At 33.6% G+C, this 27,954-nt stretch overlaps 1 protein-coding gene across 6 annotated transcripts in view; it reads left to right on the top strand.

The window, feature by feature from the left end:
- The window catches only part of LOC105473107 (RPTOR independent companion of MTOR complex 2), a 129,059-nt gene that overhangs the window by 88,259 nt on the left and 12,846 nt on the right, over positions 1–27,954 (top strand). For all 6 annotated transcript variants that reach the window (XM_011726740.2, XM_011726741.2, XM_011726742.3 and 3 more), the window contains 22 exons: positions 2,369–2,436; positions 6,095–6,177; positions 9,614–9,701; positions 10,223–10,313; positions 10,425–10,491; positions 10,944–11,024; positions 12,752–12,852; positions 14,606–14,771; positions 15,065–15,166; positions 15,285–15,331; positions 17,058–17,193; positions 17,610–17,809; positions 18,263–18,389; positions 18,761–18,925; positions 19,072–19,148; positions 19,918–19,996; positions 21,962–22,071; positions 22,822–22,909; positions 24,120–24,212; positions 24,595–24,701; positions 25,268–25,497; positions 26,893–27,901. In XM_011726740.2, the coding sequence (XP_011725042.1) occupies positions 2,369–2,436; positions 6,095–6,177; positions 9,614–9,701; positions 10,223–10,313; positions 10,425–10,491; positions 10,944–11,024; positions 12,752–12,852; positions 14,606–14,771; positions 15,065–15,166; positions 15,285–15,331; positions 17,058–17,193; positions 17,610–17,809; positions 18,263–18,389; positions 18,761–18,925; positions 19,072–19,148; positions 19,918–19,996; positions 21,962–22,071; positions 22,822–22,909; positions 24,120–24,212; positions 24,595–24,701; positions 25,268–25,497; positions 26,893–27,901 (3,315 nt within the window). The remainder of the gene's footprint in view (positions 1–2,368; positions 2,437–6,094; positions 6,178–9,613; positions 9,702–10,222; positions 10,314–10,424; positions 10,492–10,943; positions 11,025–12,751; positions 12,853–14,605; positions 14,772–15,064; positions 15,167–15,284; positions 15,332–17,057; positions 17,194–17,609; positions 17,810–18,262; positions 18,390–18,760; positions 18,926–19,071; positions 19,149–19,917; positions 19,997–21,961; positions 22,072–22,821; positions 22,910–24,119; positions 24,213–24,594; positions 24,702–25,267; positions 25,498–26,892; positions 27,902–27,954) is intronic.

A 27,954-nucleotide genomic window follows, 5' to 3' on the forward strand; every position in this document is an offset into this window, starting at 1 on the left:
GTTTTTAAATTCCTCCCTAAATTTTATAACATTGCCAGGGAAATGTTTTTCATTTTTTCCCCTGCGTTAAAAATAGTGATTTCTAGCACTTTGGGAGGCCAAGGCAGGTGGACAGCCTGAGGTCAGGAGTTTGAGACCAGCCTGACCAATCTGGTGAAACCCCGTCTCTACTAAACAATACAAAAACAATTAGCTGGGCATGGTGACATATGCCTGTAGTCCCAGCTACTCTGGAGGCTGAGGCAGGAGAATTACTTGAACTCGGGAAGCGGAGGTTGCATTGAGCTGAGATCGTGCCACTGCACTCCATCCTGGGCGACAGAGCGACACTCTTGTCTCAAAAAAAAAAAAAAATAGTGGTTTCATACCTTTAGTCACATCCGTCATTGTGAACTCAATTATCACACCCTAACATACCATGATCTACTTTAAGCTAAGAGATCCAAGTAGACATCCTCTAAGACTTCTCAGACTTATTCTTGCAAACTTTAGTTATGAATTGGAATTTGTAAGGCCCTTTTTTGGCTTCTTTAAAATACAGACATTCTCTTATTGACGGAGAGTATATGAGTTTTCTGTTGCTGCACACCAAATAACAATAAGCATGATGGCTTAAAACAATACCAGTTTATTAGATTACAGTTTGATAGGTCAGAAGTCTGGCTCAGCTCTTTCCTGGAGGCTCTGGTGAAGAATCCATTTCCAAGGTCATTCAGATTGTTGAGAAAATTTAGTTTCTTGCTACTGTACAACTGCTATGCCTTCTTCCTTACTGGCTGTCAGCTGGGGCCACTTTCACCTTCTAGAGGCCTCCCACATTCCTCGGCATGCGGTCTCCTCCCTCTGCAAAGGCAACAATGCTGGAATCTTTCCAGTGCCTTCAGCCTCTCTGACTTTTTCTTTGACCGACAGCTAGAGAAAGCTCTCTAATTAGATCAAGCCTGCTATATGATGTATACCCTGTCTTATGCTCTACTAGACAATATAATATAAACACAGTCACAGTCATAGCAGTGATATCTCATCATGTTCACAGGACCCAGAGATCAGGTCATGGAATCTTGGGATAGGGCCATTTATAGAATTCTGCATATGATGATGGACAATAGGCAAACCTAGATATTTTTTAGAGTTGGGAAGGTGGAGCTATTCTATCAGAATCCTTCCTTTCCTGTTTGATTCTATACTTTCTTCTGAGTTTCTGGAGTATATAGGCAGGTAGATATCAGGCCTGTAAATAAGGGTACATTATGACCAGGGAACAGGGAAATGACTGATTTTTAAAATATTACAAATTTAATAGATTAGAGATGGATTACCAGACAGTCTATGTATGTCACCAGCTTTTTCAAGAGAAAGAGCGCTGAAAGCTTAACACAGGTGTCTGATTCTCCCTTCCAAGCCACCCCCGCCCCCATTTTCATTTCTGTTATTTTCTCATTTTAACTGGTGCTGCATAGCTTGGTCTTTTTCTTTGAGCTTTTCAATCCACTTTTGTAGACTATGTAATTGCTCACTAATATCTAATTAGATTTTCTGTCATTGCTCTTTATTCCTTCTAGTTTTTGTTGCTGTTTTTCCCAGTTCTGTGATTTTCTGTATGCTCACAACCATTAAGAATTTAAGCAGGAAAGATAAAAAAAAAGGTGGCACAGGAAAAAAGGGACAATCGACAGGGTAGACATGACGGTTGGAGTGACATGAATAAAGAGACACAAAATTGCTATTAAGTATTGAAACTGGCCATAAGCCAACCATGAAAAATGTTTAACAGATATAAAAAATTCAATTGCTTAATTAATTGTCAAAACTATTATAGAGGAATGAATAATGGACACAGTTGGGTACATATTGTCAAGGAAGAAAGTAGCTGGTGATGTTAATATGTAGTTATTTCATAACATTTCAGTGACTATATATGTTGTTGAACTTGCTTGTTGGAAACGTTCAAATAAGTTTAGAGCAAAGATTGTGAAGTAAAGAGTGCGTGTGATTAAAATTAAGAGGTTTATGTGATAATTTTCTTTGCTAAGGGGCAGCCTAGTACCACAGATGCTTATTAAGCAGACTTAATGCTTAATTAAATCTTATCTACGAGTAGCTTTCAGAGAGAGCAGGAATGTAGAACTGAGTAGAAAAGCAGAATTTATGACTTAAACGATGTTGTGAATTTAAGTTCAAAGTCAGTTTATAATTGGCTGATTTGCTTTAGTGTAGATCTGATCTTTGTGTTTTTTAATGTCTTGTTTTAATTTTATGTGTAAATGTTTAAACATTAATGATAGCTCTTATGATTTAGTAGCAGGAAAAAACTCATTTTAACATTTTATTTCATTGATTCTCCCCCCTGCCCCCCCACCCCCAACAGAGAAGACAGAGAAGCACGATTTCTAGCCAGTAAAATGGGAATCATAGCAACATTCCGATCATGGGCAGGTAGGTTACTCTACATTGCTTTATAACATTCAAGAAGAAAAACTAGACTGCTTTTTCAAATGTTAAATTATTATTGTAGCATCTAATTCAGATGCTAATCTAGTCTTACTTTGTGTGTTATTATTAGAACCAAAGGAATTCATATAAAATTATTAAAATATGGTGAAGAAAATTTGTAATATTAGTCAATAGGAATTAGCTAATATTATGATCAGTATACACATATTTATTAATTATTTGCCAGTCACTGTGCTAATGATTACCTGGGCAATTAAAAAAAAATTTAAGCATGATCTTTACCAAAATAACCTACAAAACTTGAGTGTTAGCTGTATATGTAACTTAAGTTTGTTACTTAAAAGTACAATGTAGTGTCGTAAATACAAAATAAGCAAGATAGGTCATTAATAGTTCCAAATTTCTTCAGAATAGTGATTGTACATGTTTTATCTTTCCATGGAATAAAAAGTAAATACTATTTTTAAAATAATACCACCATTAAATGTGTTGTTAATAACATTGGGTTTTTGCCGTTAAGAGTAATTGAGAGTAATGGCAAAAACCACAATCACTTTTGTACCGAATATATTGATTATCTTCTTCCTTCTTGATTTTGTATTATTGTGAAGGGGTAGCATGGAAAAGAAGTAGCAATAAGCCAAAAAAAAAAAAGGAAATTCACCTAAACATTTCTGTGAACCTAGGTAACCCTAACTTACAAATACCTTTTCCATACAAATGTTTACTCCAGCCATTTGTATGGAAGGGCCACTTGGCCCCTAACCAGTATGTTTCCAGGGATTTTCTCTGTTCTCTTAGCAGCTTGGTAAAAAGCTCTGCCTTCTATACCTCATAAATGCCTATTTTCCTTACGCTGATGGACAACCATAGGATTCTATGATGATACAACAGTCATACATACTTTTTAAAAATACTTCATCAGCTCCCCAATACTTTGTTTTCTGTAGTTACAGTCATCTTCCTTTACCACTCTTCAGCTTCCTTGTCATTAGAGCTGTTTGTATCTTACCAAAAAAATCAATTCTATCCTGCATCCTAGCTACTATCTCCTTATTCTTCCTACATACAGACTCTACGCTTCCTGTAATGATTTCTGTTTCTGCCAGTCTCTTTCCTTATTGCTCTTAAACATTCTTTCTACTGTGTTTCAATTTCCCCTGGAGCTCTTTTATACTGATTCATCATTAGAAACTTAGAGGGGTGGGGCCGGGTGTGGTTGCTCATGCCTGTGATCCCAGCACTTTGGAAAGCCAAGGTGGGTGGATTACCTGAGGTCAGAGATTCGAGATCAGCCTGGCCAACATGGTAAAACCCTGTCTCTACTAAAAATACAAAAATTAGCCGGGTGTGGTGGCGGGCGCCTGTAATCCCAGCTACCTGGGAGGCTGCAGCAGGAGTATCGCTTGAACCCAGGAAGTGGAGGTTACAGTGAGCCGAGATTGCGCCAGTGCACTCCAGCCTGGGCGACAGAGCGAGACTCCATCTCAAAAAAAAAAAAAAAAAAGAAAGAAGGAAACTTAGAGGGTTGGGAGTCTTCTACCTTTCTATTGAAGTAAGAAGAGAAATATCATAATTACAAGTTAAAATCTTGAAAGCATTTGTCTCATGGAAATAACTTCCTAAATAATATTTATATTCTGTAGTACTGTTTATAAGTTAAATAAACTTTTGTGTACTTGTAACATTATTTCTTTGATGTATTTCCAGTTCCAAATAACTGACTGAAAAATGATCTTTTAGAACACATTTTTTAATGAGATGCAATAACAGCCTGTTTTCCATATTAGCAGAGTACCATCTTTTGAGACTGTATCTTATCTGTAATTTCTCAAACTACTATCAGACATCAAAATTTGTGAAATACTATTTTGATACTTTGAGCAAATAAGCTTATCTAGTATGTTTTAATTTGAATTTTGATCCTGAATCTAAAGAGAACATAGAGACTGTTCATAAATAATCTGTATGCTTAGCTAGAAGTACAGGGAACTTTAGAGTCCTATAAGACATTTTAAAGAATGTTTTCTCTAACATGTCATGAAAAATTTGAAACATACATAAAAATTGAAAAAACTATACAGTGAGCACCCATATACTTCCACCTAGATTTTACTGTGTTTGCTGTATTATGTATCTGTCCATCTGTCCATCCCCCTGGGCATTCATCAGTCCATCTATGTTATTCTAATATATCTCAAAGGAAGTTGCAGACATAGTCCTCTTCACTCCTGAACACTGCAGCATGCACATTATTAACAGAATTAGATGTTTGTTTATGGTCCTGATTTGTTTTCGGGGGGAGAGATTTGAGGTAAATTTATGTAGAGTGAAATGCACACATCATTAGTCTACTGTTTGATGCATTTTGACAAATGCTTACACCTTTGTAATTCAAACCCTTTTCAATGTATAGAACATTATCATTGCCCTAGAAAGTTCTCTTATACTCTTTCCTAGAAGGTTTTTGACTCAGTACTCCCAAGGAGGAACACCATTATTTTTGTGGCTTAGTTTTGCCTATTCTGAAACTTAATATTAGTGGAATCATACTGATACAAAGGCTTTTTTGTAAGACTTCTTTCACTTGACATAATGATTTTGATACTCATTTATGTTATTGTATATATCAGTAATATGTTCCCCTTTTTTACTAAGTAATATGCAATGAACATTTCAGTTTTTGTTGGGTTTTTTTTTTTTTTTTTGCCCTTCTCCTGTTACGGAACATTTGACCTGTTTCTAGATTTGACTATTCAAAGCCCCTTTATCAAAGATAAAGCTTCTTTGAGCAATTTTATACAAGCTTTTTTTGTGGACATGAGTTTTTATTTCTCTTGAGTAAATACCTAAATGGAATTGCCGGGTCTGAGAGTGGATGTATGTTTGTGTCCATGAGAAACTGGCAGACTTTTTCCCAAAATACTTACACTGTTTTATACTCCCATCGTCAGTGTATGTGAGTCCCAGTTGTTCTGCATCCTTGTCAGTATTTGGTGTTGTAAGGCTTTAATTTTAGCCATTCTAGTAGGTATATTTTGGTTTCTTGTTATTAATATAGTTTGCATTTCCCCAATGACTAATGATATTGAGCATTTTGCATGTGTTTATTGGCTATTCATACATCTTTTGTGACATGATTTTAATGTTTAAAATTGTTCAACTTAGTTCTGTAACTTAAAAATTTTGAATCATATAATTTATTTGAAGTCTATTGCTTATTGTGCATTCAATATATTTTAGAATTGAACTTCTAAATAATAAATGCCAAGTAGAGTTTTTCACTTTAAAGTGAGGAGCATAAAAGAGGGGAGACAGACCATTGTCTTATTTTCTCCCATGTTCTTACTCCCAGAGAAGCGTTCATCAGGCAGTCAGACTCATGAACTTTTTGGATATGAAACAGATACTGAAGATGGAATTTAAGTGATGAAATTACTGGTAATCTCTAATCAGTAGAGAAATACGGAGTATGCTTCAATTATATTTCAGTTATATAATAGCTCTTATGATGACCAAACTATCATAGATAATCATATAATTTGCCTGGAAAAATATAACAGATTTTATATTATACCTTGCTATCGAAATTTTTTTGAAATTCATGTCAGTGATTTTTTTTTCTTTATATCCTCTTTAGGTATTATTAATTTATGTAAACCTGGAAACTCTGGGATCCAGTCTCTAATAGGAGTACTTTGCATACCAAATATGGAAATAAGGGTAGGTAAAAGTTACTAGGATTGTTTCATTCCTGGACCTTTAACAGTGGGAATTAATTATAAAACAAAAATTATTTCAGGTGATGCTATTTCCTCATTAGTTGTTGATCTATATCATATTTTTAAAGTACACAAGTACATATTTACTACTTAGTTAAACCCTAAATATAATAGGAATCATTTAAAATATTGCTGCTGTTAGGAATAATGGCTGTATTAAAAATTGAGTCGAGACCGGACATGGTGGCTCACACCTGTAGTCCCAGCACTTTGGGAGGCTAAGGCATGTGGATCACCTGAGATCAGGAGTTCTAGACCAGCCTCCTCAATATGGTGAAACTCCGTCTCTACTAAAAATACAAAAAATTAGCCAGGCACCTGTAATCCCAGCTACTCAGGTGGTGGGTGCCTGTAATCCCAGCTACTCAGGAGGCTGAGGAAGGAGAATCGCTTAAACCTGGGAGGTGGAGGTTGCAGTGAGCCAAGATCGCAGCATTGCACTCCATTCTGGGCAACAAGAGCGAAACTCCATCTCAAAAAAACAAAAGTTGAGTTGAAAATATGAACTTAATTATGCTTTATTCATTAAAACAATGTAAACAACACACACGGGCATTCTCACTATAAAAGGTTCAAGCACTACAGACTACATTTAACAAAAAGTAAATGTATTTATGCTTTCTAACTTATGTTTTGTAATATGTGGTGAGATTTTATTTTAATGATGGTGGTTTTGATTAAAATGGAGTTGTTAATATTTCTATATTTATTAGATATATTTCTAAATTATTTGTAAGAATTTGTAATATACAGTAAAATTGAATTTGAAGGAAAAGATAATTCTTAAAGTGATTTTTTTCCTTTCTCCTTAAATGTTTTTATTTGTTTTAATTTTGTTTCTTCCTTTTGCCCTTCCTTATATGAACCAAACCTGGAGATGAAAAATATTATTAGAAAATATTAGCCAGGTGTGCCTTGTTTAAATGTGAAATAAAAAGTATTTAGATAATGGAAATGAAAGGATATGATTATAAATGGAATGATTTGTAAGCAGGTAACAAACTGTTGAGGTAACTCACTTCTTACCCTGTAGGTGGATAAAGAACATGGTCTTTGGAGAGTCTGACCAACTGAGGTTTAACCTCTGGTTTTATTTATTTTTTTGTTAGCTCCATGACCTTGGGAAAATTGCTTTATTGCACAATTAGGTTAATGAAAAATTTAATGACTAGATTAAGTGGTGTATGTCGTAGTAAGCATTTAGTCATCCCTTCTCTAATATAGCCCTTATACAGTTTCAAAATATGGTATAGTCATGCATTGGTTAATGATAGGAATATGTTCTAAGAAACTCACTGTTAGATGATTTCATCCTGTGAACATCCTAGAGTACACTTACACAGACCTAGATGGTATAGTCTACTACATACCTAGGTTATGTGGTATAGCCTATTGCTTGTAAGCTGCAAACCTGTATAGCATGTTACTGTACTGAGTACTGTAGGCAGTTGTAACACAGTGGAATTCGGGTATCTAAACATCTAAACATAGAAAAGATACAATAAAAATACAGTATAAAAAATTAAAAATACTGGCCAGGCACAGTGGCTCATGCCTGTAATCCTGCACTTTTGGAGGCCGAGGCGGGTGGATCATGAGGTCAGGAGATCGAGACCATCCTGGCTAACACAGTGAAACCCTGTCTCTACTAAAAATACAAGAAACTTAGCCGGGCGGGGGGGCGGGCACCTGTAGTCCCAGCTACTTGGGAGGCTGAGGCAGAATGGCATGAACCCAGGAGGCGGAGCTTGCAGTGAGCCGAGATCGCGCCACTGCACTTCAACCTGGGCCACAGAGCACAGCACCTATATAGGGTACTTACAGTGCATGGAGCTTACGGGACTAATAGTAGCTCTGGATGAGTCAATGCATGAGAAGTGAGTGAATATTAAGACCTAGGACATGACTGTACACTACTATAGACTTTACAGACTTGTACACTTAGGCTACATTTATTTTACTAAAATTTATTTTCTTCAAAAATAATTAACTTTAGCTTACTGTAACCTTTTTACTTTATAACTTTCAAATTTTTTAAACTTTTGACTTTTGTGCAATAATATTTACCTTAAAACACACATTGTATAGGTGTACAAATTTTTTTTGGTTTTAATATCCTTATTCTGTAAGATTTTTGTTTTTTAATTTTTTTTCTTTTTAAACTTTTTTGTTAAAAACAAAAACACAGGCCAGGCGCAGTGCCTCACAACTGTAATCTCAGCACTTTGGGACGCCAAGGCAGGCAGATCACCTGAGATCAGGAGTTCGAGACCAGCATGGTCAACATGATGAAACCCCATCACTACTAAAAATACAAAAATTAGCCGGGCGTGGTGGCAGGTGCCTGTAATCCCAGCTACTCGGGAGGCTGCGGCAGGAGAATCGCTTGAATCCGGGAGGCGGAGGTTGCAGTGAGCCGAGATCGCGCCACTGCACTCCAGCCTGGGAGACAAGAGTGAGACTTTGTCTCAAAAAAAAAAAACCAAAAAAACCACACACACACACGCGCACACACTAGCCTAGGATCATCAGTATCACTGTCTTCCACCTCCATACCTTGTCCCACTGGAATGTCTCCAGGGGCAGTATACATGAATGAAGCTGTCATCCTCTGTGATAACCATGTCTTGTTATGGAATACCTGCCTGAGGCTGTTTTACAGTTAACCTTTTTTTTTTTTTTTTTTTTTAAGAGACAGTGTCTTGCTCTGTCACCCAGGCTAGAGTGCAGTGGAATGATCATAGCTCACTGCATCCTCAAACTTCTCAAATCAAGTGATCCTCTTGCCCCAGCCTCCCGAGTAGCTAGGACTACAGGAACGTGCCACCACACCCAGTGAATTTTTAAATTTTTTGTAGAGATGGGGTTTCACTATTTTCCTACTCTCAAACTTCTGGCCTCCAGCAATCCTCCCACCTTGGCTTCTCGAAGTGCTTTTTTGGTTTTTTTTTATAGTATAGGAGTACACTCTAAGATAATGATAAAAGGTATAGTAAATAGGTAAACCAGTAACACAGTCATTTATTATCAAATATTATGTAATTGTACATAATTCTATATATAATACTTTTAAACAACTGGCAGTGCAGTGAGTTTGTTTACTCCAGCATCACCACAAACAGTTGAGTAATATTGCCCTGTGACAGACAATATGACTGCTACAGTTTCACTAGGCAATAGGAATTTATCACCTTCATCATAATCTTAGGGAACCACCATTGTATATATGGTCCATCATTGACTAAAATGTTGTTATATGGCATGTCATTGTATTAACAGTTCTGTTTTTATCATTTTTAAAATTGTGCGACTAGGACATTTAAAAATTTTGAAGTGTTTCATAAAAATAAATGAGGTGTATTTGTTTGCTAATTTAGCGAGGTCTACTTGAAGTGCTTTATGATATCTTTCGTCTTCCTCTGCCTGTTGTGACTGAGGAGTTCATAGAAGCATTACTCAGTGTAGGTAAGTATTGAAGTACATTTGTATCTTTTCATATATTGTAATTTTTATTTAATGGAGACAAAGTTCCTAAAAGGAGAAATAGTAAATATTGAACACCATTTTCTTTTCTTGCTGCATAATTGTGGCAGGAAATTAATATAAAAATAAAACCTGGAATTCCTAAGACTGAGAAATTTTAATTTCTTCTTTATCACCTTGGCTCTTAGAGCAATTAAATTAATAGGAATGGGCCAACAAAGGAAGAGAGGAGACAGTAAGAAACCTATGTAATCCTCAGATTATCTAATTCTCATCTTACATTATTTGAGCCAAATGACTTAAGGTACTGAAGTCCCAAAATGAAGGAAATTAGATCTGTGTATATTTACTTAACTAGTTTTTGTTTTTATCTTTTTGAATGTATGGTATTTAACCAGCACTTTTTAAACTTCTTTGTAGCCTGGCTAGCTGATGATTTTATACTCATCTGAAATGTTTCAGTGATATCTAATCTTTTCCTTACCATATTTTAACTATTTTAGATCCTGGGAGGTTCCAAGACAGTTGGAGGCTTTCAGATGGCTTTGTGGCAGCTGAGGCAAAAACTATTCTTCCTCATCGTGCCAGATCCAGGTAGAATTTAAATATAAAAAGGATTTCAATTTATTAGAATTAGGGTTTTTATGTTAGACTGTATAATCTGTGAAACTTTATTTAAATTGTTTCTCTGCTGTTTTTTTCCAGGCCAGACCTCATGGATAACTATTTGGCATTGATACTCTCTGCATTTATTCGTAATGGACTTTTAGAGGTAAGACTTATAAACCTTATTTTATTCCATTTGGTTTATTTTCTCTAACAGATTCTTTCAGGCCAGCCATGGTGGCTCACGTCTGTAATCCCAACACTTGGAGACGCCAAGGCAGGTGGATCACTTGAGGCCAGGAATTCAAGACCAGCCTGACCAGCATGGTGAAATTCTGTCTTAACTAAAAATACAAAAATTATCCACGCATGGTGGCACACCCCTGTAATCCCAGCTACTCGGGAGACTGAGGAATGAGAATTGCTTGAACCCAGGAGGCAGAGGTTATACTGAGCCGAGATCTTGCCATTGCACTCCAGCCTGGGCAACAGAGCAAGACTCTTGTCTCACAAAAAAAAAAAAAAAAAAAAATTTGCAGATTGAAAAATAAATCTGATGCATAAATATTTTCATATGTATTATTTTGCAACAGTGATGTTATCTTTTTATTTTCAAAGGGCCTAGTTGAAGTGATAACAAACAGTGATGATCATATCTCAGTTAGAGCTACCATCCTTTTAGGAGAGCTTTTACATATGGTAAGTTTAGCAACTTCTGATTATATGTTTCATACCTTTAATGTTTGAATTTATAAAACGGGTTATTTTAATAGTGTTGCTTTGTATTATCTCAAAAAAAATTTTGCATTTTTTATAAATGTTTATCTTTGCATTACAAAAAGCGTTTGGTACTATATCCTGAGATAGATACATATGTGCACGCGTGCACATGCACACACACACATATTTCTATTGGTTTTGTAAATGGAATAAGTATACAACATACAAAGTACTGAAATGTTGATTTTTACACTCAGTTTCAAAGTTGCCATTTTCATCCTGTAAATCTTAATTGATCTCAGAAAGACTTCCTAAGAAGCAAGAAACTGCAAAACTATGGATACTACTTCAGTCTGCTAAGAATGTACTTGATATGTGGTAGTCAGTGCCTGAATTTTAGAAAGCTTTGTGCAGAAGCTTTAAATATAGTCTTGGTTGAGCATTATAGTCTTTTCTAGAAACTTGTAGTTTGAGGTTCAGAAGATGGGTTGTTTTTTTTTCTTTTCACCATGATTTTGTGATTACAGTAACTTTTGGAAAGTAGGAGCTAGGAAAGACTTGACAATTCTTTACTCTCAGCAAATCAATCGATGAGAGATCCCTGATAGTTTGCAAGGTAGGAATTTATATTTTTAGATTACTTACTAGTTAGTAAAATACAAAATAAAAAGAACCATTTAAAACTCATTGAGGAAAAATTGATTCTATGGCAAATCTTTTGAAATTATGTCACAGTTTGCTATTTTTAGCAGATGTTTTTTGTTTAGGTTTTTCTTTCTTGATCTCTTCCCCTCCTCCCCACCCTTTTTCCCCTTTCATAGGAACTGGGCTATGTGAGTGAGGTAAAGAGCATTAAGTAGAATTTAATTTAACTGTCTTTTTTAAAATAAGTGAATTATTTAGCTGCTTGCTCTGTTCTTTTTTGGCCCATCTGTGAAAAAATTATGTAGTGTCAGAGGCTTTCGGGTCTGATTATTTGTCTTTTAATTCTTAAGATATCATTTCCTATTGAAGAATACCAATACTCAGAGTTATTTGCATTTATATGAAGGAATCTCTGTACATTTTATCTTTTTCCTTTGTCCCATACCCAGAATTCTGTAATTCTCTTGAAATAAAAGAGTTGGTTATTTTGCTTATTATTCTTAAATTTTCTGTCTTCCACATTTGATTGATGTACTTGTCTTCATTGATAGCTGGTTGGGTGGTGAGGTTTTTGTTTGGAAAGTAGAATTAATATTCCTTATTTTAAAGATTATGGCATATGGGACAAACCTATTTTGTGATAGTAGTTTTTAAAACTTAAAGTCAACTCATAAATTTGGATATGGCATCTAGCATTTGACATGTTATTTTAAACATAACTTAGGTTGAGTCCTGTAATGTTTTGACATATAATCCCTTCTGGTCATTTAAGAATTGAGTTTAATTGGGTATCACTTGAAAACCATATTATTATAATAAAGAATCGATGAAACTTAATGGTTATGTTAATATAATATGTGTATCTTTATATTTCATCCATGTTGAAAGTATTGTAGATAGGATAGAAATATAAATAAGCATGTATTGGGGAAAATAAGAATTTTATGAATAAAACCTCAGAATTTGTAATAGTCTTGAATACAGCATTATATGTGCAGATAATCTATAACAAACTATTTCTACTTCTGAAAACTCATGTAAAATGTTATACTTCATTTTAGGCAAACACAATTCTTCCTCATTCACATAGCCATCATTTGCACTGCTTGCCAACCCTAATGAATATGGCTGCATCCTTTGATATTCCCAAGGAAAAGAGACTGTAAGTTATCAGAGCTTTAGCAGAGTTTTTGTTTAATATATTTAATATTGAATTAGATTATTGTCTCTTTAAAAAAAATAGTACGGATAGGTTATGCTGGGAAATTATTTTAAGGAATTTGCTAAAGAAAAAACAGTTCTAAAAATATTTAATTTGTTTTTTTAGGCTACAAAATACTAATAGTGTAATAAAATCACTTTTTTTCTAGCATGTTTGTAGACAAGGACATAGAATTGTTATCATATTACTAAAAATGTTAGCTAAGAGTTTTTTGGACTCCTTTACGTCGTGAGCAGCAATTCTGGCTCTTTTTTTGTGTGTCTATGAACTATTTCAAATTAAAGCTTTACAATATTAATATATTCTTTTATTTGCATGGTTAAAAATGTTGGAATTTAGTAACAAGTACTACTGGGCCACATAGCAGTAAGCTGAACTCTTACTACTGAAGGAGATATTGCAAACATAGAATTTACAAACAAAATTATGGTAATACAACTATAGCTCTGCTGGAATTCCAGTGCTAATAATAAAACATATATAAAAGGCAATGATGGAAGGGCTCAATTGGGAAGTACTAGGAGGAACTTAGTTTTACTTGGCGGAGATTATATCTAGGCTAGGAATGTCTTTTTGTGGTCGTTATCTTTTTTATTTTGTTACTATGATCAGAAACATATTTTTTTGTTTTTTTGCTTGATGTTAGCGAATGGAGTTTTTTAGCTATTCAAAATTTATGTATTTTTGTTAAGAGTTATAGTACATTTTTGAAAAGTTTACTTAGCTTTAATAATAAAGTACACTGAATAATCTATTAATTTTCATTCTGCCATTGGAAATACTGTTTAACAGACCAGAGTTGTCCTATAAACTGAGGGCATTAGGAGTCGTCTCAGTTCTGTCTCTAGGCTTATATCAGTAATCGGAGCTTTTAGCTTTTATATTAGTAGTTTCATGATGGAAGAATGTACTTTGCCAATACCTGATAGACCTAAACTCTGGGTTAGATTATGGCCACAAATTCCAGGGTTCATCAGTAATTCAGATTTATCTCCAGAATTCCAGTAAGAATAGTCATCTTAAAATAGTTTTATCTTTAGCTCAATAAGCTTTCTTTATTAATAAATACTTGCCAGTCAGCACATCCCAATGTTTAAAAATTCTACTTACTAGAAATTCTGAAGGTGAGAGTTGCTACCATATTCTTCAAAATGGCACTTTTATGTACCACAAAGAATTAAATATAGTTTATAAAAATACACCATTTACAATTACAGACCAATGGTGGAAAATAGAGACTGTTCAGTTGATACTGGGATCATTGATTATCTATATGGGAGTACAGTGAAATTATTTCAACCTCATGTCATAAACAAAAATAAGTTTCAGGTGGATTAAGGATTTATATGTGAAAAGCAAAGCTTTAAAAAAAACTTTGGTAAGAAAATATAGAAAACCAGGTTTCTGACCTTGTAGGAGTTCCTAAAACCAATATACAAAAAATACCTACCACCATAGAAGAAAAGTGTAGTAAGTACATGTTCAATTGAGTCTAAATAATCAGTGTGTCTTTATATAAATCAGTAGCGTTGTTTATTTTTTGTCTTTGTCTCTCCAAATTTGATGAAATAATTTACTTTATCAATAATAATTTCTAGCCTTGAACTTACGTAAGCTTTAATAATTTACCAAGGTAATCTTTTAAATTATGTTGGTCTTGCTACTGTATTCATTGAATTGTTTTTCTCATTAGGCGAGCCAGTGCAGCCTTGAACTGTTTAAAACGCTTCCATGAAATGAAGAAACGAGGACCTAAGCCTTATAGTCTTCATTTAGACCACATTATTCAGAAAGCAATTGCAACACACCAGAAACGGGATCAGTATCTCCGAGTTCAGAAAGATATATTTGTTCTTAAGGTGCTGACATGAAATCATGATTTTCAGCTTAAACACAACATCTTACTTCCTTAACCATTGGATTTTAGTATCCATGTATTTGAGTTTGCACTTTTCTTCATGCATATGAATTTTCAGATGGCTTCTGAGTTTTATAATTTGGAGATGGGTTTTTATAACTTTAAAGTTAAAAAAAAAACCTTGATGTATCCTTAAATGGAAAAACTGCCTTTCAGTTTTTCAAATTTGAACTTAGTTTTCTGATATGAGGACAGTTTGCCTTAATTTTTCTTATTACTTTCTCATGATTTTAGGATACAGAGGAAGCTCTTTTAATTAACCTTAGAGACAGCCAAGTTCTTCAACATAAAGAGAATCTTGAATGGAATTGGAATCTTATAGGGACCATTCTTAAGGTATGAAAAGATACTTCATGGCAATGGCTTGTCTTTAATTTTATTATTAATTATAACATAATTACATGTTTGAGAATTGATAAGTACATATGTAATATAACATATTATGTTTTTCTAGTGGCCAAATGTAAATCTAAGAAACTATAAAGATGAACAGTTACACAGGTATGTAAGAACTATTTTTGCATTTAAATTTAAAGAACTTAAATATGGATATTAGGCCTAATGCCTGCTAAAATATGTAATAATTTTAAAGACGTATACATACATTTTAACAATGTCTCTTCAGTAGATACATTCATATATTTTTTAATATAGTCTTATTTTATAACCAAAACATATTAGCAAATTCTTTTTCTAGTTGTTTACATTCTGCTTTTAGTTTTGGAATAGATAAAGTAGTTGAGATAAAAGTTTTTTGAATTGGGGTAATATCAACTGTGTAGTGGGTCTTAGCCCTAACATATAAGGATGATATAATAAGGACTTATATTTTTAATATACAGCTTTTATTCCTGTTTGACTTTGGAGTTATCCATTATAACTGCTGTTTACTTTCTCCTTAACCACACCTTCCATAACTCGTGCAGATGTTTGTAGTGTGAAGAGCACTTGAAGCTACTATGCTGTTCTTCATTATACCCGTATGTTTTTACTCCTGAGTTTAGACTAACCAGCTATTACTACTGATCTCAGAAAGAGGTCCTTAGTATGTTCAAGAAATTCATGTCATTAACATTATTATTTGATTGCATTCTCTATTCATGATATGTAACCTAATATCTATAAAAGTTTTAAGAAATATAGATAACTTGTAAATTGCACTGAAATAAAAAAGCATAGTACTAACTTTTTATATTCCTTGAGAACACAGATGATGTCTTACTCAACTTTGTTTTCCCAGCTCCTGGATTGGACACCTCTATTGGATTGAATTGTAGTGTACTACATTGAACTGAACTAAATTCAATAGAAACTTAGAACATAATGTTGAAAGATATAATGTTAAAAGATCATAAATTATGTTTATAAATTCATTGGCCTAAATTGCAACTTTTGTGCTTGACCTTTTGCCTAATTGTGAAAAACCAACAATATCATAGTGTAGTATCTTACAATTACCTTAACAATAGGACATTTTTGAGCCATGGGACAAAGTTCTTCATGAATACAATAGAAGAAAATTTAAGTTCAGGTGACATCCTCATTTATCCAGTTTTATATTCTAGCTACATTAAATCTTCATTCATCCGGCCAGCATCTTTCTTCTACTTTATTTCTTCTAACCATCTCACCATAAAATTCTTACTCCACAGAGATATTTTTTAAAATGAAGGTTTTTTTGTTTGTTTGGTTTTTGGGTTTTTTTTTTTTTTTGGTATGAAATGCTGCTATAAATAACGCCTGAGACTGGATAATTTCTATAAAGGAAAGAGATTTAATTGACTCACAATTCCACATGGCTAGGGAGGCCTCAGGAAACATAATTGTAGCAGAAGGGGAAGCAAACATATCCTTCTTCATATGGCAGCAGGAGAGGGGAAGTACAGAGCATAGGGGGAAAAGCTGCTGATGAAACCATCAGATGTGAGAACTCACTCACTGTCACGAGAACAGCTTGAGGGTAACCGCCCCCATAATCTTATCTCCTCTCATGAGGTCCCTTTCATGACGTGGGGATTATGGGAACTACAGTTCAGGTGAGATTTGGGTGGGGGCACAGCCAAATCATATCATGTACCAAACACTTTTGATACATCTCTTGCCATTTATCCCAATGGGTCAGACCCAAAACATATTCTGAAAGCCTTATTATGTCATGAGCAAAGGTTAAGATTCTAAAATAATTGCTTCATTTCTTACCTTGTTGCTACTTGTGTTTTGATTTTAGGTTTGTACGAAGACTACTTTATTTTTACAAGCCCAGCAGTAAATTATATGCCAACCTGGATCTGGATTTTGCCAAGGCCAAACAGCTCACAGTTGTAGGTTGCCAGTTTACAGAATTTCTTCTTGAATCTGAAGAGGTGAGCATTCTGAATATTTTCCAGAGCAAATGTTTTCTATTGAATTTGCTTCCCTTCCCCTCCCTCTGTTTCCACCTTCTGTTTTGCTTTCATTTCTGAATATGCATAAGCTGTATTTGGAAACATAGGAAATGATCCCAGACCTAGAGTTGAATCCGGACTTAGTCACTAGTTGTGAGACTGGGCAAGTTATCTGCCCTCTGGAAGACCTGGTTTACTCTTCCATAAAATGGAGAATAATATCATCTCCATGCAGCATTGTGTTGAAGCAGATTAAAAAACAGCAGGTACTCACTGATTGATAGCTGCTATTGGTAACTTCATCATTATTAAGTTTTTGTACTTGATTGAAGTCGATTTTCTAATTACAGATTTTGAATGCTTTTCTCACAGTATCACAATGTATTTACTTTTAGGATGGGCAAGGTTACTTAGAAGATCTAGTAAAGGATATTGTTCAGTGGCTCAATGCTTCCTCTGGAATGAAACCTGAAAGAAGTCTTCAAAATAATGGTTTATTGACCACCCTTAGTCAACACTACTTTTTATTTATTGGAACACTTTCTTGCCACCCTCATGGAGTTAAAATGCTGGAAAAATGCAGTGTATTTCAATGGTGAGCGTTCCTAAATTTTGTTGCAATATATACATAAACTTTATTTTTAATGTAGTTAGATATGGTATGCTTTTTAGTCTGTGTACATGTGTTTGGTTAAGTTTTGTTTTAAATTAGCATTATCTTTGCTTTAATATTCTTTTTTACATGATACTTGTTATTAAATGCTTTCTTTCCAAAAAGCTTGTTTATATTAGGAATTTTTAAAATATACATTGAACTGTCTTTATGCTCTTCCCACTCCAGCATTCAAAATAGTAACTATGTGTGATGATTGATATGTTCATTGATTGTGGTAATTTTCACAATGTATGTGTATATCAAATCAAGTTGTACACCTTGAATAATACAATTTTTATTTGTCATTTATACTTCAGTAAAGCTGGAAAAAATATTTGTTTAATGCATCAATATAGTAATTTCTTTTAACCTTTCTTCTTATTTTTTTTTAAGTCTCCTTAATCTTTGCTCCTTGAAAAACCAAGATCACTTGCTAAAACTTACTGTTTCCAGCTTGGACTATAGCAGAGATGGATTGGCTAGAGTCATCCTTTCCAAAATTTTAACTGCAGCTACTGATGTGAGTATAATATAGCCAGTAAAACTATTTCTATAAACAATTAATTTGCTACTTTATGAATTTTGGGCTAAGTAAAATTAATTTTAAATTCTAAGAATATGATATGGAAATTGAGTTTACTTTAAAATTTTAGTTTCTCCAAGGAACTCCATATAGTACTCATTTTTTTATATCACAGAGAAGCTGCTAGATAGAAAGGGAAGTATTTTATTTTACAAGAACCACAAAAGTATTCATATCAAGGGCTAGACCACCAATTCCAGTCATTCTTCCCTTTTCAAGTAGCAGGACTCTCCCAAAATAAAATCAAATAGGTTATTTATGGTGAAGGATTTTTTTTTTTTTTTAAATGTATTCATTTATCTTTATAGGCCTGCAGGCTCTATGCAACAAAACATTTAAGGGTATTATTGAGAGCTAATGTTGAATTCTTTAATAATTGGGGAATTGAGTTGTTAGTGACCCAGCTACATGATAAAAACAAAACGATTTCTTCTGAAGCTCTTGATATCCTCGATGAAGCATGTGAAGACAAGGTAAATGTTCATTTTTTATAATTTAATACTTAAATTTTTTTGAAATACTCATTTGACAGTTTTGTAAAAGTATATAATAGGCATTTTGGAACTAAAAAATTTTCTATTTTTGTGCAATTATTAAAAATAATGATAATCTCTTTTAGGCCAATCTTCATGCTCTCATTCAGATGAAACCAGCTTTATCCCACCTTGGAGACAAGGGTTTGCTTCTCCTCCTGAGGTAAATTTTAAGTAAATTTTCAGTTATGTTTTTTTGTTGTGTTCTTTGGCAGTGTATATTAAAGATAAATTCAAATCCAAATAGGAAGTACCCTAAAGAGTTTACCTTTTAACATCTGAAACAAACCTATTTTAGACCTTGTACATCCTTTAATATTGAAACATTGTCTTTTCATTGTTTTGGGTTTTTTTGTTTTGTTTTTTTTTTTTTAATTGGTCTGTTCGTACTTTTCATGACATTTTCCTTTTTTTTTTTTGAGACAGAGCCTCACTTTGTCATTCAGGCTAGAGTGCAATGGTCCAATCTTGGCTCGATGCAACATTTACTGCCTCCCAAGTTCAAGTGATTCTCCTGCCTCAGCCTCCTGAGTAACTGGGACTAAAGGCTCACGCCACCACACCCAGCTGATTTCTTGTATTTTTAGTAGAGACAGAGTTTCACCATGTTGGCCAGGCTGGTCTCAAACTCTTGACCTCAGGTGATCCACTCACCTTGGCCTCCCACAGTGCTGGAATTACAGGCCTGAGCCACCGTGCCTGGCTGACATTTTCTTTATTGTGATTGGATTCTTGTGTTGTTGCAAAGATTGTGAAAATTTATTTGTAATTGAAGTTATAATAAATTATAGTTGACCTTTTAGTTTTATGAAGGAACTGTTCCTATAGTCTTTTAGCTCCTTATACTTTTTAAAATTTTAATTATTTTAGCTTCTTAAGACACTTTTTTTGCCAGACTCAATGTTAAAACTATTGCTTGTTTTAATTTGCAGATTTCTCTCCATTCCAAAAGGGTTTTCCTATCTGAATGAAAGAGGTTATGTAGCAAAACAATTGGAAAAGTGGCACAAGGTAACTTCTTATTTGAATAAGGTTGAATTTGTGTGTTTTTATCTTCTGAAATTGATTCGTGAATTTAGAAGGATGGTTTTTTATATCACTGTTTTGGAATTAATAAGGTTAAATATTTAAACATCCATATCAAGTTATCAAGTTGAGTCCTAAATTCTGCGTAAGTGCTAGTATTTATAGTTATACATTTTTTTAAACTAGTTATTTATTTTATTCTGAACTGTTGACTGCATTCATTCTATTGAAATTTGACTTTCAACTCATTTGATTTTATAATTAATTTGTTGGCCCTATTTATCATTTCTTTCATTCTTGGGTCCCTTAATATAACCTACAACTTTGCTAGTGCCCTTTTAAGCTAAAATTAAAATAATTTTTTTAAATGAAGGGAGATAGAAATACCAAGGAGATATAATCATTTAATTAAATTTTATTTTAGGATACTACTTTACCTAAATCTGAGAATGAACTTCTTGCTGTTATAGGGAAACTTGATAAGAAGGGAGTAGTTTGAAGATATGAAACAACTTTTCTAGCTTTTCTTTAGCTGGTGATTGCTGTGGCTTCATTATTTTGTTTGAAGTATTATAAGTCATCAAAGCATCTTGGAAACCCATGGTCAGAATGATCTTTACCAATATAAATGATTTTTAGATTTTTCATCATTTCAGATCAGTTATCCTATTTTCTCTTTTTTGTTAACATAGTTACAGATTCTTTTATAGTGTCTGTATTGAACCATATTTCGTAAGAGATACTCCTAAATGGACTAAAACTTTGAAGCATACAACTTAAGGCATGAAGTCTTTTAGTATTTGATGAATTATAGAACTGAGACAAGATGTGATAGGTTTGTTTCCTAGAAGATATTTAAATCATCATAATAAAATTTATTATACAAATCATAGCAGTAGAAAATTGCTTAGAATATTGGTGCAGTGCTTACAAATAGTAAGCATAAAGTATTTAAGAGCTATAACAAACTCATATGCAAGGTATAAGGGGGGAACACAGAGGAGAGATTAATGATTGAGCTTTAGGGATTATCAAAAGAAATGTTGGATAGGCACAGTAGATGTGATACTTGAAATGGTCTTGAGGAGTAAATAGGCAAATAAATTACAAGAAGGGTATCCACGGAAGGAGCAGAATAAAGCTGTATAGATTATTGGAACATTATAGACTTATGAAGAAAGTCATATTCCAATGTAGTTGGAACTAAGATAAGTGTGGAGTGGCAAGATGAGGCTGGAATGGTAAATTAAAGCTAGATTGTAAAAGGCCTCTTAAGCCATATTATATCATCCTAAGGGATTTCAATTGTATATGTAGTGGGGAATCCTTAACAGCTTTTAAGGAGTTATGAGTTGCACTTTAGTAATCTGACAGGTTGCAGTGGAGAGGCGGAATTTTGATCATTGAAGGGAAAGTCTAGGAATATTGACACGAGTTTAGAAACAAGAATTGATGAGTGCCTGAACTTCACTGGTAGTTAGGTTGAATAGATAAGGACACATTTTCTGGGCATTTTCAAAATAAGATGGACAGAATTTATGGGCTGATTGAATACAGTAAATAAGAGGTCCAACTTGGCTCATAAGATTTTTAATTTAATGAGTGAATATATAATGGATCACTATTAAGAGATCACATTTATAAAAAGTGGTTTGCTAAGATTAGGATAATGAATTTTCAGTATGTTGAACTGGCATTGCCTGTGCGATGACCAAGTGATGGCTTAAAAATGTGGATCTGGAGCTCAGATTTGTGAGGAAGATAGCAGATATGGGGGTCATTAGTATATAGGTAGTAGTTGAAACCTGAGCCGAAAGCTTATGGGTATGATAGAACATTTGCATTCATAATACCTTGATCTGTCTACCCTTTGCTAAGTATCTGACATATTTTAAATTTAGTGACTGTCATTGTGATACTACGTGCAATTAAAACAATATTATCTTCTAGGAATATAACTCAAAATATGTTGACTTGATTGAGGAACAACTCAATGAAGCACTTACTACTTATCGGAAGCCTGTTGATGGTGATAACTATGTTCGTCGGAGTAACCAAAGGTGTGTACCCAGTGCTAGTTCTCAGTTATCAGATTTAAAACCAGTTCATCATAAATTGTTTTTAACATTTCTGAGTTTTTGTACATTCTGTTTCTTACATGATATAGGAAGAATCTTAACGTGCAGCATTAATTGCTCAAAAATTCAGTGGCATTCATAGCATGTTGAATATCCTTACTGATAACGCATTCAGATATACTCCATGCTGGCACCCCAGTATGTATCTCTAGCCCTAGATTCTCTTACCAGTACTTTGAGCTCTGATAAACTGTTACAGATTGAACATCACTTATCCAAAATGCTTGAGTCCAGAAATGTTTCACATTTCAGATTTTTTCAGATTTTGGAATATTTGCATATATATAACGAGGTATCTTGGGAATGGTACCCAAGTCTAAACATGAAATTAATCTGTTTCATGTACACCTTATACACGTAGCCTAAACATAATTTTATGCAGTAAGTAATTTTGTGTGTGAAATAGTTTGCGTTAAATACTAATGTGTGGAATTTTCCACTTATGGTGTCACGTCAGCACTTAAAATGTTTTGGATTTTGGATCATTTTGGATTAGGGATGCTCAGCCTGTATTTTACCTGAGAAATCCTCATTCCTTCTTACTTTCATATTTTTATTTATGCTGGAGAGTTGTATCTAATTTTATTCATCAAATACTTATTAATACTCTTTTGTTCTGATTAGCATATTTAAATTATCCAGGAGATATAATAATCGTTTTTATTATACTAGATTACAGCGTCCTCATGTCTACCTGCCCATTCACCTTTATGGACAACTAGTACACCATAAAACAGGTTGCCATTTGTTGGAAGTACAGGTAAAAACATAATTCATTTATTTTAAGTAGCTACAATAGTAAAAAAACAAAATCTTAACATTGCTAAAATATTACCTTTGCAAAAAGTTCTCAGTAGCCTTAATATCAGTGGTGTAATTGCTTTTAAATTCATCTATTTTGTAATTGACTTAGGCATTCTATATTTATTAACCTGAGAAATATTAATGGCCTTGCAGTGCATTAACTGACTTGTGTATGACCTTTTGAATAACTAACTTGTTATGTAGAGTAAGCAGTCCAATGAAGGTCTGAGTTCTTTCCTTACAGTTTATTGGAGAAATTCAGATCTCCAAAAACTTACTGAAAAAACTGAGTTTTTCTTCCACTCATTGGGAAATTAAACTGAACCTGATACAGATTAAGTTATCCTTGTTGAGCAGTAAATTGAAAGTTGCTGGTTGTGAGCACATTTTATTCTCATGTACTTCATGGAATGTAACAAGCATAGGCAAGCAGTTCTTTGAGTTATAATATGTACACCGCATTTATGGTTCTGAATACGTCATGCAACTGTTTTCAATAAATGTAACTTTTCTCTTATTTTAGAAATAGTTACAGGAATATTTGTTTATGAGACAGAATAATAGTTATTTAACAATTTAGTTCCTTTTTGTGTCAGTGTTCATCTCAGGAGCACAAAGTTTTACATAAATGTACTCTCTAGTGTCGTGTGTTTTTATATTATGTCTGTGAAAACTATTGGGACAGGTATTTTCATATTAACATTTGAAAATTTCACTAAAAATTTAAATGATTTTCTCAGTGTTACTACTTACATAGTATGATAAAACCTAAGCACTAATTTACTTTCTGTTTTAAAGAATAAGTATGATTGTTTAGTAATACTAAGTGCCAAGTACTTTGGTAAGCACTGTATGTGCAATAATTTATTAAATCCTGAAACCTTATGATGCAAATGTTATTATCACTCTTCTAAATATTAGGAAATCAAAGGGTGGGGAGATGAAGTAACTTGCCCAAGGCCATGCAGTTAATAAGTGATAATTCTAGAATGTGAATTCAAAACCCCTGCCCTAATGCTGCTTCTCAAGAAATTTTACATAAAATTATTTAGAATTTTAAGTATGCAAAAATGACAAAAAGCAAACCTTATATAGGTTTTATGATGCAATAAGAAAATAAATACATAAATATTTTATTACTCATGCTATTTTTTTTATTTCTCCAGAATATTATTACAGAACTCTGTCGTAATGTTCGTACACCAGATTTGGATAAATGGGAAGAAATTAAAAAACTGAAAGCATCTCTGTGGGCCTTGGTTTGTAATAAACACTTCTGTAAGATCTTTGCAATTTTTAGATTTTTCAGGTTTTTTTTTTTTTCATTTATACTAAATAGATAAATATTATTTTCTTTGGAACTTCTTCTTAGATTAATATTCAAGACTGGATTGTTCCTGCCAATTTAAGTATTATCTCTATGTTGAAGAATAGATGGTTGAACTATTAGTTTCGTGACTTTTGTTTTGTTGCTAAGACAACTAGAATTAATTCATGCCTAATGTTTTTTACTTGAGGAGGCTTTTCCATTTTTTTCCCTCTCAGAGATGAGGTTAAATTTGTTTCTTGGTAGCTTTCCAAATCTTTTGAAAGAGTTACTCTTGTAAATATATTTGATGTAAGTGATTTCTTTTCTTTCAGGGAAATATCGGCTCATCAAATTGGGGTCTCAATTTGCTACAGGAAGAAAACGTGATTCCAGATATACTAAAACTTGCAAAACAGTGTGAAGTTCTCTCTATCAGAGGGTAGGTCATTTAACTCAGAAATCTTTCTAATGTAGACATTGTTATTCACAAATGGATGTTAGGGAAAAGTATTTTATGATTAAGTGCAGTGCATAACTGTTAATCCACTGAAAGTTCTCATGATACAAGATTATTAACTGTATTAAGTTAAACATAAACGAACTCCTTGTTTACTATTATAATTTGATTTTTATTATGATATTGAAGTTTACCTTGTAGGTAACAGGTAAGGCATAGTGTTATACAGATATTCCAGTAGTCTAGTTGCCCAGCTGTTCCAGATTTATACTAGAAAAGCTAATATATATCTTTTTTGCTCATATTGCATTGTGTTCTTTTTATTTTGTTGTAATTACTATCTTTATTGGGAAGGTTTGCTTGTTTTTTATTGCTGCTAGTTTATTCCTAACTAGTTTTAATAAGTTTTTTTTTTTTTTTCCACGAACGAAACCATTTTGGTGGGTTTTAGAGAAAGTTCAAAGTACATATAGCAAATGAATCTGTGATTGCTTTAAGAAATCTCAGCTTGGAATTATAACTGTTTTTACTGCATCTTTTATATACAGGACCTGTGTATATGTACTTGGGCTCATAGCTAAAACCAAACAAGGCTGTGATATTCTAAAATGTCACAACTGGGATGCTGTGAGACATAGTCGCAAACATCTGTGGCCAGTGGTTCCAGATGATGTGGAACAACTCTGTAATGAACTTTCATCTATTCCAAGCACTCTAAGTTTGAACTCAGAGTCAACCAGCTCTAGACATAATAGTGAAAGTGAATCTGTGCCATCGAGTGAGTATCCTGACAGATTCATTTAAAGTTAGCAAATGTTAATATTTATATTTGAATTTTAAAATTTAAATGTATTTGTTACATTCCTAATTTGCTTTTGTCTAAGATAATTTTTTGGCAATAATAGCCTCTTGGAGAATGTATATCTTTTCATAACGCAGAGTATAATCACCAGCTTACATTGTTCTCTCTCCTTCTTAGTAGCTTTTGAGAATTCCTACAAAGTTATGTAATAAGCCATGTGCCAGAAGAACCAGTCCTCCTTTTTTCGGCAGAAAAGAAACAAATATAATAAGTATTTATTTATCTACCTTCTTTATTTAATCTTTTTACTCATTTTTCAGATACCAAGATTGTTGAGCCAGAATATATTTTTAACAGATATTACATTCACATCTTCATTTTTGAGAGAAGCACTAAATTTTAAAATAGTGAAATTGTTAATAGAGTAGCAAAAATAGTTATACATAAAATGATTTGTGGTTTTAAGTCCTGTGCTAAGTGGTGTTAGGTGTACAAAATTTAAGGCATGGTTCTTCCTTTTAAGAAGATAGTGTCAGATTTATCAGACTGTATTTCACCAAATCTGAGATGCCATGAATTATGAAATGTACCAATATTTTATGTACCACAAAAGAAGAAGAAAAAGTGCTGCCTGTTAAACTAGGATATACTACTATTGCAAGATGCATTCTGACTTTAGAATCAGCTTCTGTGTGAAAATAGAAGAGATTAAATGTGAAAAGTGTGCATCTTACAATTGACAAAATATAGAAATGGCAATGCAGTATGCAAGTTCACTTGGGATTTTCTTTTACTTTCTTTCAAAATATATTTGAAAGAGTTTATAATTATTCAACAGAGAAGTTAAAAATAAAAGAAAAATCCTATTAGATGTCATTAGGCACTCACTTGGGTTGCATCTTCTAGTAGAGTTGGGCACTAAATTTAATGAGTTTCTTAGTATCTAAGGTAAAATGGGAAATAAACATAATTTAAACATGAATTTAAAATGTTATCACTTGGTTCTCTGTAAGTATATTTTAAGATTGGGAATTCATTTCTTACAAGATGAATTTCTCCTGCCTATAGTAATTTAAAGATGAACTACCAGGAATCTGTAGTAACTGAGTAAGCATCCTTGGTCAAGTCTCCTGTTTCCCTTTAATTTAATCATGAATATTCTTATAAATTACATAATTTTACTTTTTATTCAAGTCCAAACTCTGGGTTTCAAGAAGGATATTTTCATGTAGCTGAATGGTTTAACCCTTTATTTTTAAATTTTTTCCTCTAGATGACTAAAAAAATATTTCCTGAAATGTGATGTCACTAGTAGTTACCATGAATTTGTTATTTTTTATGTGTTTTTATTAATTGATCCTTCAATCATAGGTATGTTCATATTGGAGGATGACCGGTTCGGCAGCAGCTCTACTAGTACATTTTTCCTTGATATCAACGAAGATACAGAGCCAGCATATTATGACCGATCTGGACCCATAAAGGATAAAAATTCGTTCCCTTTCTTTGCTTCTAGTAAACTTGTGAAGAATCGTATCTTAAATTCACTTACTTTGCCTAACAAAAAACATCGTAGTAGCAGTGATCCAAAAGGAGGAAAACTGTCATCTGAAAGTAAGACAAGCAACAGGCGAATCAGAACACTTACGGAGCCCAGCGTTGATTTTAATCATAGTGATGATTTTACACCCACATCCACTGCACAGAAAACATTACAATTAGAGACTTCATTTATGGGGAATAAGCACATTGAAGACACTGGTAGTACACCAAGCATTGGAGAAAATGACTTAAAATTCACCAAGAACTTTGGTACAGAGAATCACAGAGAAAATACAAGCCGAGAGAGGTTAGTAGTAGAAAGTTCAACAAGCTCACATATGAAGATGCGTAGCCAAAGTTTTAATACAGACACTACAACAAGTGGCATAAGTTCAATGAGCTCAAGTCCTTCACGAGAGACAGTAGGTATAGATGCTACAACTATGGACACAGACTGTGGAAGCATGAGTACTGTGGTAAGTACTAAAACTGTTAAGACAAGCCACTATTTGACACCACAGTCTAACCATCTGTCTCTCTCCAAATCAAATTCGGTGTCCCTGGTGCCTCCAGGTTCTTCTCATACGCTTCCTAGAAGAGCACAGTCCCTTAAAGCACCCTCTATTGCTACAATTAAAAGTCTAGCAGATTGTAACTTTAGTTACACAAGCTCTAGAGATGCTTTTGGCTATGCTACACTGAAAAGACTACAGCAACAAAGAATGCATCCATCCTTATCTCACTCTGAAGCTTTGGCATCTCCAGCAAAAGATGTGCTATTTACTGATACCATCACCATGAAGGCCAACAGTTTTGAGTCCCGATTAACACCAAGCAGGTGAGCAAATACATGTTTAGAAGTGACCAACCCTGTCTCTACTAAAAATACAA

This window comes from Macaca nemestrina, chromosome 6, assembly GCF_043159975.1.
Source record: "Macaca nemestrina isolate mMacNem1 chromosome 6, mMacNem.hap1, whole genome shotgun sequence".
NCBI classification, from domain to species: Eukaryota; Metazoa; Chordata; class Mammalia; order Primates; family Cercopithecidae; genus Macaca; species Macaca nemestrina.